Source organism: Mustela nigripes, chromosome 13 (assembly GCF_022355385.1).
Source record: "Mustela nigripes isolate SB6536 chromosome 13, MUSNIG.SB6536, whole genome shotgun sequence".
NCBI classification, from domain to species: domain Eukaryota; kingdom Metazoa; phylum Chordata; class Mammalia; order Carnivora; family Mustelidae; genus Mustela; species Mustela nigripes.
Window position 1 is genome coordinate 38,807,371 of NC_081569.1, and position 13,363 is coordinate 38,820,733.

The 13,363-nt window shown below is 42.6% G+C and overlaps 1 protein-coding gene across 1 annotated transcript in view; it reads right to left on the reverse strand.

Annotated features, from left to right (window-relative positions):
* ADAM10 (ADAM metallopeptidase domain 10) overlaps positions 1-1,741 on the reverse strand; it is a 134,437-nt gene extending 132,696 nt beyond the window's left edge. The window contains exon 1 of the mRNA XM_059372014.1: positions 1,257-1,741. Coding sequence (XP_059227997.1) covers positions 1,257-1,311 — 55 coding nt within the window. The 5' untranslated portion in view covers positions 1,312-1,741. The remainder of the gene's footprint in view (positions 1-1,256) is intronic.
* Positions 1,742-13,363: the final 11,622 nt, after the last annotated feature.

The window sequence follows — 13,363 nt, forward strand, 5'->3', positions numbered from 1 at the left end:
CAGCATTCTCGGACTAAGTAGAACTCAGGACAAAAACATGCTTGGCTCTGCAATCATAAGTTAAAGTGACAAAGAAGAACAGAAACAATACACTACATAAAATATAAATTATCAAATTAGACTAAACTCATCGGAAGCATTCCGGTAAATTTTTCAATTCAATTATCTTAAACATATTTGAGGTTTTTAAGTATACTTTGGGGCAAGTAAAAAACTTTACCTGAAATAAAGCACTTGACACAACAACAAAATTATGCAGCTGGTCCTAGGATCAGAAAAATCGTCTTCAAAACGTCTTCAAAACGATTCAAGTGATTATCTGCTTACAGTAAATTTAACTCCAATTTGGGGGTGGGGGGAGTTGCCACCGTCTGACAACTCACTAACTACACTGTACGTCTAACTCCACCTGAGACCTTAGGAAAAGTCAAGTTGGGTCACCCAGGGACTTGTCCCTCTAAGAGACCCAAACCAAACAGCGGGTCAAAGAACATCCCGAAACGGCTCACCTCTTCCTCCCCACCAAACCCATTCCCCTGGGCAACAGAATGTTTTCACTGAACATAAACACACCCTCCTGAGAGCTCTCTCCATACACTCGGGCAGAGGCAGGGCTCTATAAAGAGCGGAAGCGACTCTTCTCAGAAAAGCAGAGGACCACCGTTACCCCTCCACGGGCGACCCCTCTGCAGAACCGGGTCAGTCTGGATCGCCGCGCCCGGTAAAGAACAATACACCAGCCCCGCCGCACACATTGCAACTTCCCACCAGCCTGCGCGGCGCTTCCCCTCGATGGAGCGGACTCCGGAATCCGCCACCCGGCAGAAGCTGGGGGCGGAAGGAGGGAGGTAAAGACCGCCAGCCCCACGGCGGCAGCCCGTCCGGCACCCGGCGACAGGCTGGAGGGATGGAGCCACCGGCCTGGGCTCCACGGCTCACGCCCGGCAACTCCGATCTCCAGACTGCTTCTCTGGGAGGCGACCCCCGCCTCCCCTGCCGCCGGGGCAGTGGGGGGCGGGGAAGGCCTCGGCGGAGGCTCGGAGCCTCCTTGGCCCGCCACGGAAGGGAACGCGGTCGGGGCGCGGGGGACAATAGGGAGCGGGGAGCGCTGCGCGCCGGAGTGGCGCCGCCGGCCGGCCGGGCTGACTGACGCGCCCGCCGCGCGGCGCGACTGGGCTCCGCTCGACCCGGCCGCCGCTGCCGCTGCGCGGTCCGCCGTGGTCAAGGCGTCCCCGGCGCTCGGGGTCGTGCCTCACCTCCCAGCCCCGCCGCCCAGGAGAGGAGCAGAATTAACACTCTCAGCAACACCATCTTCCGCGGCCGCCGCCTCCTCACGGGTTAACAGCAGCACATCGATCCGGAGGGAGAAGCTGAAGGGGCTTGGTCCGGAGTCTCCACGGGAAGCCGGGACCTCCCCCGGCAGGAGAAACGGCGAAGCACCTCCCTCTCGCTCCACTTCAGGGGCCGGCAAAGCTCCCAGCGCCTCCAAAACAGGGACCTCCCTCCCCCTCGTTCTCTTCCTTCCTCCCTTCCCCGCGTTCCTTCCCTCGCTCCTTCCCTCTTCTCTACCTCCCTCCCCCGAACCCCGGACCTCCGCCTCCTTCCTCACCACGTGATTCGCGGCGCCCAACCGGCAGGCCCAGCCGCACCCCTTCCTCCCGCCCCTCCCCCTCCCCCAGGCGCCCCAGGGGCGCGCGCATGCGCGCGAGGGCCGGTTCCCGGGCTGCTAGACCCGCCGCCGCTTCCTGTCCGCCGGCGGAGAGCTGGGATTGGGTTTAGGAGGCGGGGTTTCTCCGGGTCCCGCCCCCAGACTGGAGCGCATCTCCGCAGAGCCTCCCGGGCTCGCTAGTTCTTGGACTGTTAAGGACCGTCCCTAAGGCGAAAATGAAGAGTGAAAGATGTTAAGAGGCCGCTTTCTTCTTCTTAACTTCACAAGGAAGGGAGGTTTATTTCTTCCTTTTCTGCCTCTTGTGGTGCAAGACAGCGAAAGTAAAGTCCCAACAAGCGACAGCCACCAGTGATCAAAACAGACGAAAAGACCTTCAATTCCAGAAAGGAAAGACAGAGGCTGTGGCAGGTTTTTTTCTGAATTCTTTAAAAATTTGTCGCAGATCACGCTTTGGCCGTTCTAAATGCCCGCAGTCTAAACCATACGGTCCTAAATCTGCCCAAAATACGTCTTCTTTACCACTCTCCTTTTACCAGCTCTCAAGAGAACCCTCTGATCTTCACCCCAACTTCTTTGAAGCTCGTGTTTGGTTTATGTTTGGTTTCTCAGTAACTCACTTTAGTTCTTTAAAATCATATTCCTGGATTAAAGACTTAAACAAAGGACCTGAAATTGTAACACTTCAAGAAGAAAACTGGGAAAAGGCTCCTTGACATTGCTCTTGCCAGTGATTTTTTTTATTATGACACCAAAAGCACAAGCAACAAAAGCCAAATAAGTGGGACTACATCAAACTGAAAGCTTCTGCACGAAGAAACAATAAGCAGAATGAAAACGCACCCTATGGCTCAGTGGGTTAAAGCCTCTGCCTTTGGCTCGGGTCATGATCCCAGGGTCCTGGAATCAAGCCCCACCTCAGGCTCTCTGCTCAGCAGGGAGCCTGCTTCCTCCTCTCTCTCTGCCCGCCTCTCTGCCTACTTGTGATTTCTGTCTGTCAAATAAATAAATAAAATCTTAAAAAAGAAAACGCACCCTACACAAGGAGAGGATATTTGTAAATCATATATATGATAAGTTAGTATCTAAAATAAATAGAGAGCTCATACAACTCAACAGCAAAGAAACTATCCAATTTAAAAATAGACAGAAGGGAGGGTCTGGGTGGCTCAGTCCTTAAGCATCTGCCTTCCACTCTGGTCATGATCCCAGAGTCCTGGGGTGGAGCCCTGGGCTCCCTGCTCAGGGAGAAACCTCCTTCTCCCTCCCACTCCCCCTGTTTATGTTCCCTCTCTTGCTCTCTCTGTCAAATAAATAAATTTTTTAAAAAAATAAAAATAAAAATAGAGGACATGAGTAGACATTTTTCCAAAGAAGACATATAGATGGCCAACAAACACATGAAAAGTTGCTCATCATCACTAATCATCAGGAAAATGCAAATAAAAACCACCATGAAAAATCACTTTATATCAGAATGATACAAGTAGAAAACTGAAGAAATAACAAGTGTTGGTAAGGATGTGGAGAAAAAGAAGCCCTTTTGCATTGTTGGTAGGAATGCAAATTGGAGCAGCCATTACGGAAAACAGTATGGAGTTTCCTCAAAAGGTTAAAAGTCAAGGTGCCTGGCTAGTTCAGTCAGTAGAGCATGCAGCTCTTGACCTTAGGGGTTGTAAATTCAAGCCCCATGTTGGCTGTAGAGATTACTTAAAAATTTTAAAAATCTTTTTTAAAAACTTAAAAATAGAATTACCATATGACCCACTAATTACACTAGAAATGTATAGAATTATTGAATCATTATATTGTATACCTGAAACCAATATAACACTGTACGTTAATTATACTTGAATAAAAAATAAATTTTAAGATGTTTTTGAAATAGGCAGAGGAGCTAAATAGACACTTTTCCAAAGAAGATACCCAAATGTTCAATAGTAAAACACTAACCATCAAGAAAATGCAAATCGGGGGCACCTGGGTGGCTCAGTGGGTTAAAGTCTCTGCCTTTGGCACAGGTCATGATCTCAGGGTCCTGGGATCAAGCCCCTCATCGGACTCTCTGCTCAGCCAGGGAGCCTGCTTCCTCCTCTCTCCTCTCTCTCTGCCTGCCTCTCTGCCTACTGGTGATCTCTCTCTCTGTCAAATAAATAAATATAAATCTTAAAAAAAAATGCAAATCCAAACCACAATCTTCAGTATTAGAATGGTTATCTTCAAAAAGACAGTAGATATAAGTGCTGGCAAGGATGTGAAGAAAAGGGATCCCGTATGCACTGTTGGTAGGAAGGTAAATTAGTGCAGCCACTGTGGAAAATAATTTGGAAGTTCCTCAAAAAATTAAAAATAGAACTACCATGTGTTCCAGCAACCTCATTTCCAGGTATACATCCAAAGGAAATGAAATCAGGATCTTGAAGAGATATCTTCACTCCCATGTTCACTGCAGCTTTATTCGCAAAAGCCACAACATGGAAACAAGGTAAGGCTATCTGCATGGATGAATGGATAAGAAAATATGGGGCGCCTGGGTGGCTCAGTGGGTTAAGCCTCTGCCTTTGGCTTGGGTCATGATCTCAGGGTCCTAGGATCGAGCCCCACATCGGGCTCTCTGCTGAGTGGGGAGCCTGCTTCCCCCTCTCTCTCTGCCTGCCTTCTGCCTACTTTGATCTCTCTCTGTCAAATAAATAAATAAAATCTTGAAAAAATATATGTGTGTGTGTACATATACATATACATATATATAACATATAGTGCATATATATGTATATATAATATATATATATGAAAGAATATTATTCAGCCATTACAAAGAAGGAAATCCTGCCATTTGCCACATCACGGGTGAACCCTGAGGGCATTATGCTAAATGAAATAAGTCAGAGATCTGATACCACGTGATCTTCCTTATATATGGAATCTAAAAAAGCCAAACACTTAGAAACAAAGAATAAAATGATGGTTACCGGGGGCTGGGGTTTATGGGAGGGAAATGTTGGTCAAAAGGTACAAACTACTAATAAATAGGCTCAGTGGGTTAAAGCCTCTGACTTTGGCTTGGGTCGTGATCTCAGGGTCCTGGGATGGAGCACTGCATTGTGCTCTCTGCTCAGCAGGAAGCCTGCTTCCCCTCCTTATCTCTCTGCCTGCCTCTCTGCCTTCTTGTGATCTCTGTCTCTCAAATAAGCAAATAAAATCTTAAAAAAGGAAAAAAAAGGTACAAACTTCCAATTATAAGATGAGTTAGTAATGAATCTTTAATAAACAGCATGGTGACTATAGTTAATAATACTATATTGTTTACTTGAAAGTTGCTAAGAGAGTGTACTTTAAATGTTATCAACACAAAAAAGAAATGGTAATTATGTGAGGTGATGGAGGTGTTAACTAACCCCACTGTTAGTTAATCATTTTGCAGTATATGTGTATCAAATCAACACATTATGCACCTTAAACTTACACAGTGTTGTATGTTGGTTATATCTTGATGAAGCTGGGAAAAAAATGAAATTAAATAAATAAAAGTACAGGAGTCAGTGGCATTTAGTAAATGCAGATTGCTGTATAACCACCACCACTATCTACTTCCAGAACATACTCATATGGCAAATAGGGAGGAAAAAACTTGTATTTCATTAACTAGAACTTTCTGGTGGCATATTTTTTTGTTTTTAACATCTTAATTTAATTTTATTTTTTTCAGTGTTCTGAGGTTCAATGTTTATGCACCACCTTCCTGGTGGTATTTAACTAGATAATCTTTATCTATTTGGCATCCTGTTTGAATAGGCTGAATTAGGGAATATGAGTATTAGTAGTATCATTACTACTAATAAATCGGCATACCTATACTTTTTATTCTTTATGTTTTTTTAATTTTTACCCTTTACATAAGTCAAGAGTATGCTTCTTTGTCAGTTTGACGAATGAATTATAGTTTTCCTCCAACATTAATAAGCTCAAAAATATAGTCAGTAGTTCCAAACCATCATGAAAAGCATCCATTTATAATGAGATGTATGGGATCATTAAAAGATGACAGATTCTCATGACTTTTTTTTCCTTTCTTTTTTTTTTTTTAAGATTTTATTTATTTATTTGACAGAGAGACAGAGATCACAAGTACTCAGAGAGACAGGCAGAGGGGGGAGAGGAAGGGAAGCAGGCTCCCTGCCAAGCAGAGAGCCCGTTGTGGGGCTCAGTGTGGGGCTCAATGTGATGCTCAATGTGGGGCTCGATCCCAGGACCCTGAGATCATGACCTGAGCTGCAGGCAGAGACTTTAACCCATTGAGCCACCCAGGCGCCCTTTTTTTTCCCTTTCTTAAAAGAAAGTTTTATGCCAACGTTACATTGCCTGTCACCTGTGCTTGTTACTACTCTCTTTTGGTAGTGTTGTCAACAAATTATATTTTTATTTCTACCTATTAGACTATCTCGTGGCATGTTTTGTATAGCACAGTAATTTTATATAATTAATGAATTTTTTTTTAAAAAAAGGCGGGGGTCACCTTGGTGGCTCAGTGGGTTAAAGCCTCTGCCTTCGGCTCAGGGCATGATCTCAGGGTCCTGGGATCAAGCCCCACATCAGACTCTCTGCTCAGCGGAGAGCCTGCTTCCCCCTCTCTCTCTGCCTGCTTCTCTGCCTACCTGTGATCTCTGTCTCTCTGTCAAATAAATAAATAAAATCTTTTAAAATATTTTTTTTAATTTTTATAATTATATTTTAAATTTATTATTTGTAATGGTTAGAGGCAAGTGACACATTCTCTTTAAATTCAACTGGAAGGGCCCTTGGCAGCTCAGTCAATTAAGCACCTACCTTTGGCTCAGGTAGAGTCCTGCATCAGACTCCCTGCTCAGTGGGGACTCTGCTTCTCCCTCTATCTACTCTTCTGCCCTGCATGTGATCTCTTTCTCTCAAATAAATAAAATCTTCTTAAAAATAAATAAATAAATATATAAAAATGCAACTAGAAAAAAAATCCAAAATCATCATTTGCATTACCAAGGTGATAACTGAAAATTACACTTAAGATTGTACTTTATATTTTATTTTACTTTTTAAAGGTTTTTTGGAGTAATCTCAACAGCCAACCTGGGACTTGAACCCATAACCCTGAGATCAAGAGTGGCACACCCCACCAACTTGGCCAGCCAGGGACCCCACCTTTTTATTTGAAAACATAAATATATAACATACCAACCAGCTTCATAATGTATGGTATTAAAATGTCACAAGTTAGGACCACTCTTTTGTTTGAAATTTTAACTTACCACATTTGGGGTATTTTTCAGATGTACTGGAAACTGATGATTTATACCATTATAGACTGCATGGGTTTGGCTCCCAGCCCTCCCGCGTATAAGCTGTGTAGCTTTCACCTAATTTTTTCACCTTTCTAACTTCAATATTTCTTTATAAGATAAGAATGATAAAATATTTGCCTTATGGGATTGTTTTGATGATTAAATTTAAATTAGTTAACATTGTAAAGTAGCAGGTAATAATTGCTATGTAAATTTTTGTTTGGTAAAAATATATAAATATCACCATGCTTTCATGAATACTCAGACATCCTTTCAAAAGCAGCAATTAATAGGATTATTTCCTTAGCAACAATACACAGCTTTGATACTACCAGTATGATGCAAGTTATCCTCATGCTGCAATAATGAGAAACTTGGTTAGTAAGAATATACTTGTATACAGAATATTACACAAGTAATCTACATGAAAATGCTTGTTGCACAACTTAAGCCTATCCTGCTAAACGTTTCAACATTCATATTTTAAATTTCCAACTCCTAATAAACTGCCTTATGGATGTCTCTCTGTCATGCCAAATTCGTGTTAACTTCTTATCTCTAATAATGGCACCATCACTCTCCCAGTAACCTGACATGGAGAATGGACAGTAGACTCTTCTTCCCTCATCTGTTCATAACCAGTAACCATGTGTTAATTCTTCCCCTAAAAATGGTTCTTGTGCCTTTTGTCTTTACCTCCCCACTACTGCCACTCCAATTCACACAATTTCTCTTGCTCAAACTGATGCAGGACTTCTAATCCATCTCAGGCCAGTCTCCTCATGTGGAGAGCATTGCAGTACAATGGTCTCTCACCATTGGTCCTCACTCAATGAGCTACAATTTGCTTCCACCCCTATCATTCCTAGGAAGCTTCTCTTGCCAGGGTCATCAAAGATCTGTTAGTTATCAATGCCACTGTATACCCACAATCCTTATCTAACTAGACCTCCTCAAAATTCCCTCCTCCAGTTTTTCAAGACTGCTCATTTTCCTGATTTTCCTCCCTACTTTTAACTGCGCCTCCTTCTGTATCTCTTCCCTGGGGCTTTTCTTTTCTTTATCCTCTAAATATTGGTGTCCCTTGGGTTTTTATCCTTGGCTCTCTTGTCTTATAATTCTTCACTTGCATTAGTCTAACTGCTCTCAAACATCTACAATGCACATCATTGTAAACTCCATTAAAACAAAGCCTAGATTTCTCTTGTTCTGAATTCTACCCCAGTGCCTGGACACAGTCAGCACTTTTCCTATACTTGTGTCCCAAGTCCCAGACCTATATCCTAGTTGCTCCATGTACCAGCTGTAACCTTTAGTAAGGCACCTGTGCCACACTTTGGTAATTTTTACAGTGAGAATAGTGAGACCTACCTCAGAGTGCTGCTGTGAGAGTTAAGTGCTTGTAAAGTACTCAGCATATTACATGGCACATGTAATTATAAAAGTTTAGGTGTGTTATTATTGTGTATCTAACGTTTGCTAACCAACTCCTCCCGTACGCCAAATACAACATGTCCCAAACCAAACAAAACCCTACATCAACCTACTCAGTCCATCTTGGTTAATGACAAACCCAGGGAAGCAATTACCTAAGTCCTCTCCCATTCTAGTGAGTCAAGCCATCTTTAATCTCATCCTATGAACCACCTCCCCCCATCTCTATGGCCAGAGCCCAAGTTCTGGGCTCTCTGTCTCACATTACCCACTCCTTGCCCTTTTGCCCCCACTGCTGCCAGAGTGATCCTTTTGAAATATATATATATCCTGGGGCGCCTGGGTGGCTCAGTGGATTAAGCATCTGCATTCAGCTCAGGTCACGATCCCAGGGTCCACAGGGAGCCTGCTTCTCCCTCTCTTCTCCACTCATGTTCTCTCTATCTGTTTCTCTCTCAAATAAATAAATAAAATCATATATATATATATAACATATATATGTATATATAAATATAAAAAACATATATTTATATATATCATTTTATTCTCAGGGTAAAACACACAGCCTTCATGAACTGGTTGTTGCCTTCCTTGCCAGATTTGTCTTTCATGGCTCTCATACTTTATCTTCTAAAAGCATGAAGGACAAAAACCAGAGTAACAGTAACAGCTGGCAGTTAGTAAGGAAATGAAAACTTAAAAAACTTAAATAAGTTGCCATCTAGGGGGAAAAAAAGGTGGGACACCTGGCTGGCTCAGTTGGCAGAGCATGCAACTCTTGATCTTGGGGTTTAAGTTCAAGCCCTGTGTTTGGTGTAGAGATTATGTAAAAAAAATAATAATAATAAAATGTAGGAAAAAGAAAAAAGTAATGGGTTGCCCATAGTCACAAAGCAGGTATGAGGCAGAGCCAACCTCCAAAGTTAAATTTTTCTCCAAAGCATGTGTTTAATCACTACAGTATGCTGTGACTCAACTGCAGTTGTCTTCCCAAAGACACGTATCATTTCCCTCTTTGACACCTTCGCACGTTTTATTCCCTCCATGAGGAATGCCTTTCCCATTTATTTTACATATTCTACAAAATTAGGCTCAAACGATCCTTTCATTAATTAATTTTAAGACCACTTTTTGCTAGAATTTTGCCTCTGAGTAAGGGATCAGAGAAGAAAAGGACTTAGAAAATTGACTTTTGGGGAAAGAGAACGGTGAAAAATGGTATTTAAAACTGAAGGCATTTATGGGCGCCTGGATGGCTCAGTGGGGTAAGCCACTGCCTTCGGCTCAGGTCATGATCTCGGGGTCCTAGGATCAAGTCCCACATCGGGCTCTGCTCAGCAGGGAGCCTGCTTCCCTCTATCTCCCTCTCTGCCTGCCTCTCCATCTGCTTGTGATCTCTCTCTGTCAATAAAATAAATAAAAATCTTAAAAAAAAATAAAATAAAACTGAAGGCATTTAGATGGCATGTAACAAGTGTCAATTTCCTTTCGAATGTAAAGAAGTAGATATTATTAAAGATACAGCTCAGAATACTTTTCTGTAAAATCTCCACTAATTTCATCTCTGGACAAAACAATATTCATCATTTACATACTTCTAATGTAGCTTCAACTGTATTGTAGGAGCATCTGGGTGGCTCAGTCAGTTGAGCATTCGACTTGTGGTTACGGCTTGGGTCATGATCTCAGAGTCCTGGGATGGAGTCCTGGTGGGGTTCCTTGCTCAGGGGGAGTCTGCTTCTGTCTCTTTCCCTCTCCCTCTGCCCCTCCCCACCAAGCTCATGCTCTCTCTCTCTCCCTCGAAAATAACTAAAGCTGTATTAAACTGTATAAAACTGTATTGTAATTGTTTATTTAATATCTTCCCTAATTCTTTTTTAAAATTTTATTTATTTATTTTAAAGATTTTATTTATTTTTATTTATTTGACAGACCGAGATCACAAGTAGGCAGAGAGGCAGGCAGAGAGAGAGGAGGAAGCAGACACCCTGCCGAGCAAAGAGCCTGATGTGGGGCTCCATCCCAGGACCCTGAGATCATGACCTGAGCCAAAGGCAGAGGCTTAATCCACTGAGTCACCCAGGCTCCCCTCTAATTCTTTTTTTAAAAATTTTTATTTATTTATTTGAAAGAGAGTGCCCACATGCACTTTCATGAGCTGTGGGGAGCAGCAGAGGGAGAGGGACAAGTAGACTCCCTGCTGAGCAAGGAGCCTGATGCTGGGCTCCATACCAGGATCTGGAGATCACAACCAGCTTAATTGACTGAGCCACCCAGACACCCCTAATGTCTTCCCTAATTCTTGAAGATAGGAATGAATCACATGTTATAGGGGTTTTAAACACAGGGCCACAGGGAGTTTAGCAAATATATATCCAACAAACGTTTATTGAATGTTAATGCTAGAATAAGATCCATTTCACAAATTTATTAAAAAAAAAAAAAAAAACTAGGAGTGGCATCTCACTGCCTAAAGCCCTGGTATCTTAATCTAACATTCAAGGGGCTCCACAAAAACAAACTCACTTGTCCAAGCCTTTCTCTTGCCTTTGAAATGAACCTCCTACTCCATCCAGTCAGACTGGCCTATACTTCAGAACCCCAAAGCATCATAAACTTTCCCCCTTCTTTGTTTTTTCTTCCCTTTATCTCTTTTCCTCTTATACAGTATGTTAAAAAACAAAACAAAACAACAATAAAACCAAGACAACAGGGGCGCCTGAGTGGCTCAGTGGGTTAAGCAATCTGCCTGCAGCTCAAGTCATGATCCCAGGGTCCTGGGTTCGAGTCCCACTTAAGACTCTCTGCTGAGCAAGGAGCCTGCTTCTCCTTCTCCCACTGCCTCTCCCTCTCCCCCTGCTCATTCTCTCTCTCTCAAACAAATAAATAAAATCTTAAACAAAACAAAACAAAACAAAAAAGACAACAGGTCCAAATAGAGTCATTAGTGCTAAACCTCGCATCACCAAACTGAGACTCAATTACAGTTTCTATTCTCTCAGAAATGGAATCTTAAACCAGTCAGTCAATCAGGAAATGTTTGATTAGCCCTAGTTAGGTAATTTGCCAGACAGGCTCTTGCCACGTCCTAAAGGAATTAACTTTGCAATAACTAACCCACTTTTTTGCCTGGTGTAACTTCCTTATTCCGACTTCCATTTGGCACTTAAAGTCTTTCATTTTGTAGAGTTCTTCCAAGCTTTTCTATCTGCTAGATTATTGTTATCTGTTGCCTGATTTGAAGTGATTTTTGCTTAGAGAGCCTTTTACATTTTTTTAATATGCATGTTTATCTTTTTTTTTTTAAAGATTTTATTTATTTATTTGACACAGAGAGATCACAAGTAGGCAGAGAGGCAGGCAGAAAGAGAGGAAGGGAAGCAGGCTCCCTGCTGAGCAGAGAGCCTGATGCAGGACTCGATCCCAGGACCCTGAGATCATGATCTGAGCTGAAGGCTGTGGCTTAACCCACTAAGCCACCCAGGCGCCCTTGCATCAGTTTATCTTTTAACAAGGATTACATAGCCTTTAAAGCTCTGGACACAACCCGGTAGTTCATAAACCAAATTAGACTCACAGACATGTTTGGCTTGACTTGTAGTTAAATTTTTTCTGAACTAAACGTCAATATTCAACAATCAGGAGCTTTTGAATTAAAAACTAGATACCAGATTTTCTGTGAAAACTGAGAGGCTGGGGTGCCTGGGTGGCTCAGTGGGTTAAAGCCTCTGCCTTCGGCTGGGTTATGATCACAGGGTCCTGAGATCGAGCCCCGCATCGGGCTCTGCTCAGCAGGGAGCCTGCTTCCTCCTTTCTCTTTCTGCCTGCTTCTCTGCCTACTTGTGATCTCTGTCTGTCAGATAAACAAATAAAATCTTTAAAACTGAGAGGTTAAGCAGACTTATACTCCTACATAATCTCAATTGCCTGAAACTGAGTAGAGGCTGCCCTCCTTGGATGGGCTGGTCTAATGTCACCCCAGCTGGTGTTATTCCTGTGAGAATTTTAGCTTGTGACTTCTGTGTTGAGAATTAGACCAACTTCCAAAACGTTCTAAAGTGTTTTCCTAGACCCCAGAGGCCCCACAAATCCCAATCACACTTTAGCACAAAATACCTATTATTTATATTACTCATCTGTAATTAATCCCATATTACTTTATGGAAACTCATATTATTATTCTGATATTACAAAGGACAAAGAGAGAAAGGTTTTGAGCCAAAGCAGAGAGAACCCAAAAAAAACCTTATGGGGTGGCAATGGTCATTATTGATCATCCATTCAACAGATATTTGTTCTGCTCCTAATCTAGGGATTTTCAGACTACTGAGACTACTGAGACAATATTGCTGACATAGGACCAGGAACCATAATAAGCATTTGACATACATGATCCCATTTACGTTCACAACAATGCTATGAAGTAGACATACCCATTTTCCAAATGAGGAAACAGAGGAGGACCAGGCCTCTAACCTAAGTTTGTTTGACTCCAAATCTTACAGTCTGGTTTTTTAAATTACTGGGTGATTCCATTTGTGTTATCATTGCCATGGTCCAGAAACTATTTGTTTGGTTAAGCCCAGAAGCTTGATTTTTCACAGTGCAACCTGAGTTGATCAAGCCAACAAGGACTAATTCATAGGAGCTAAACTCTCTAGGGATGTCTTGATCAAAACGTCACATTATGGGTGCCTGGGTGGCTCAGTGGGTTAAGCCGCTGCCTTCTGCTCAGGTCATGATCTCAGGGTCCTGGGATCGAGTCCCGCATCGGGCTCTCTGCTCAGCAGGGAGTCTGCTTCCCTTCCTCTCTCTCTTCCTGCCTCTCTGCCTACTTCTGATCTCTCTCTCTGTCAAATAAATAAATAAAAATAAATCTTAAAAAAAAAAGTCACATTATTATTCTACCAGTTAGATATTCATGTTAACAAGTCACTGCATTCTGTTTTAT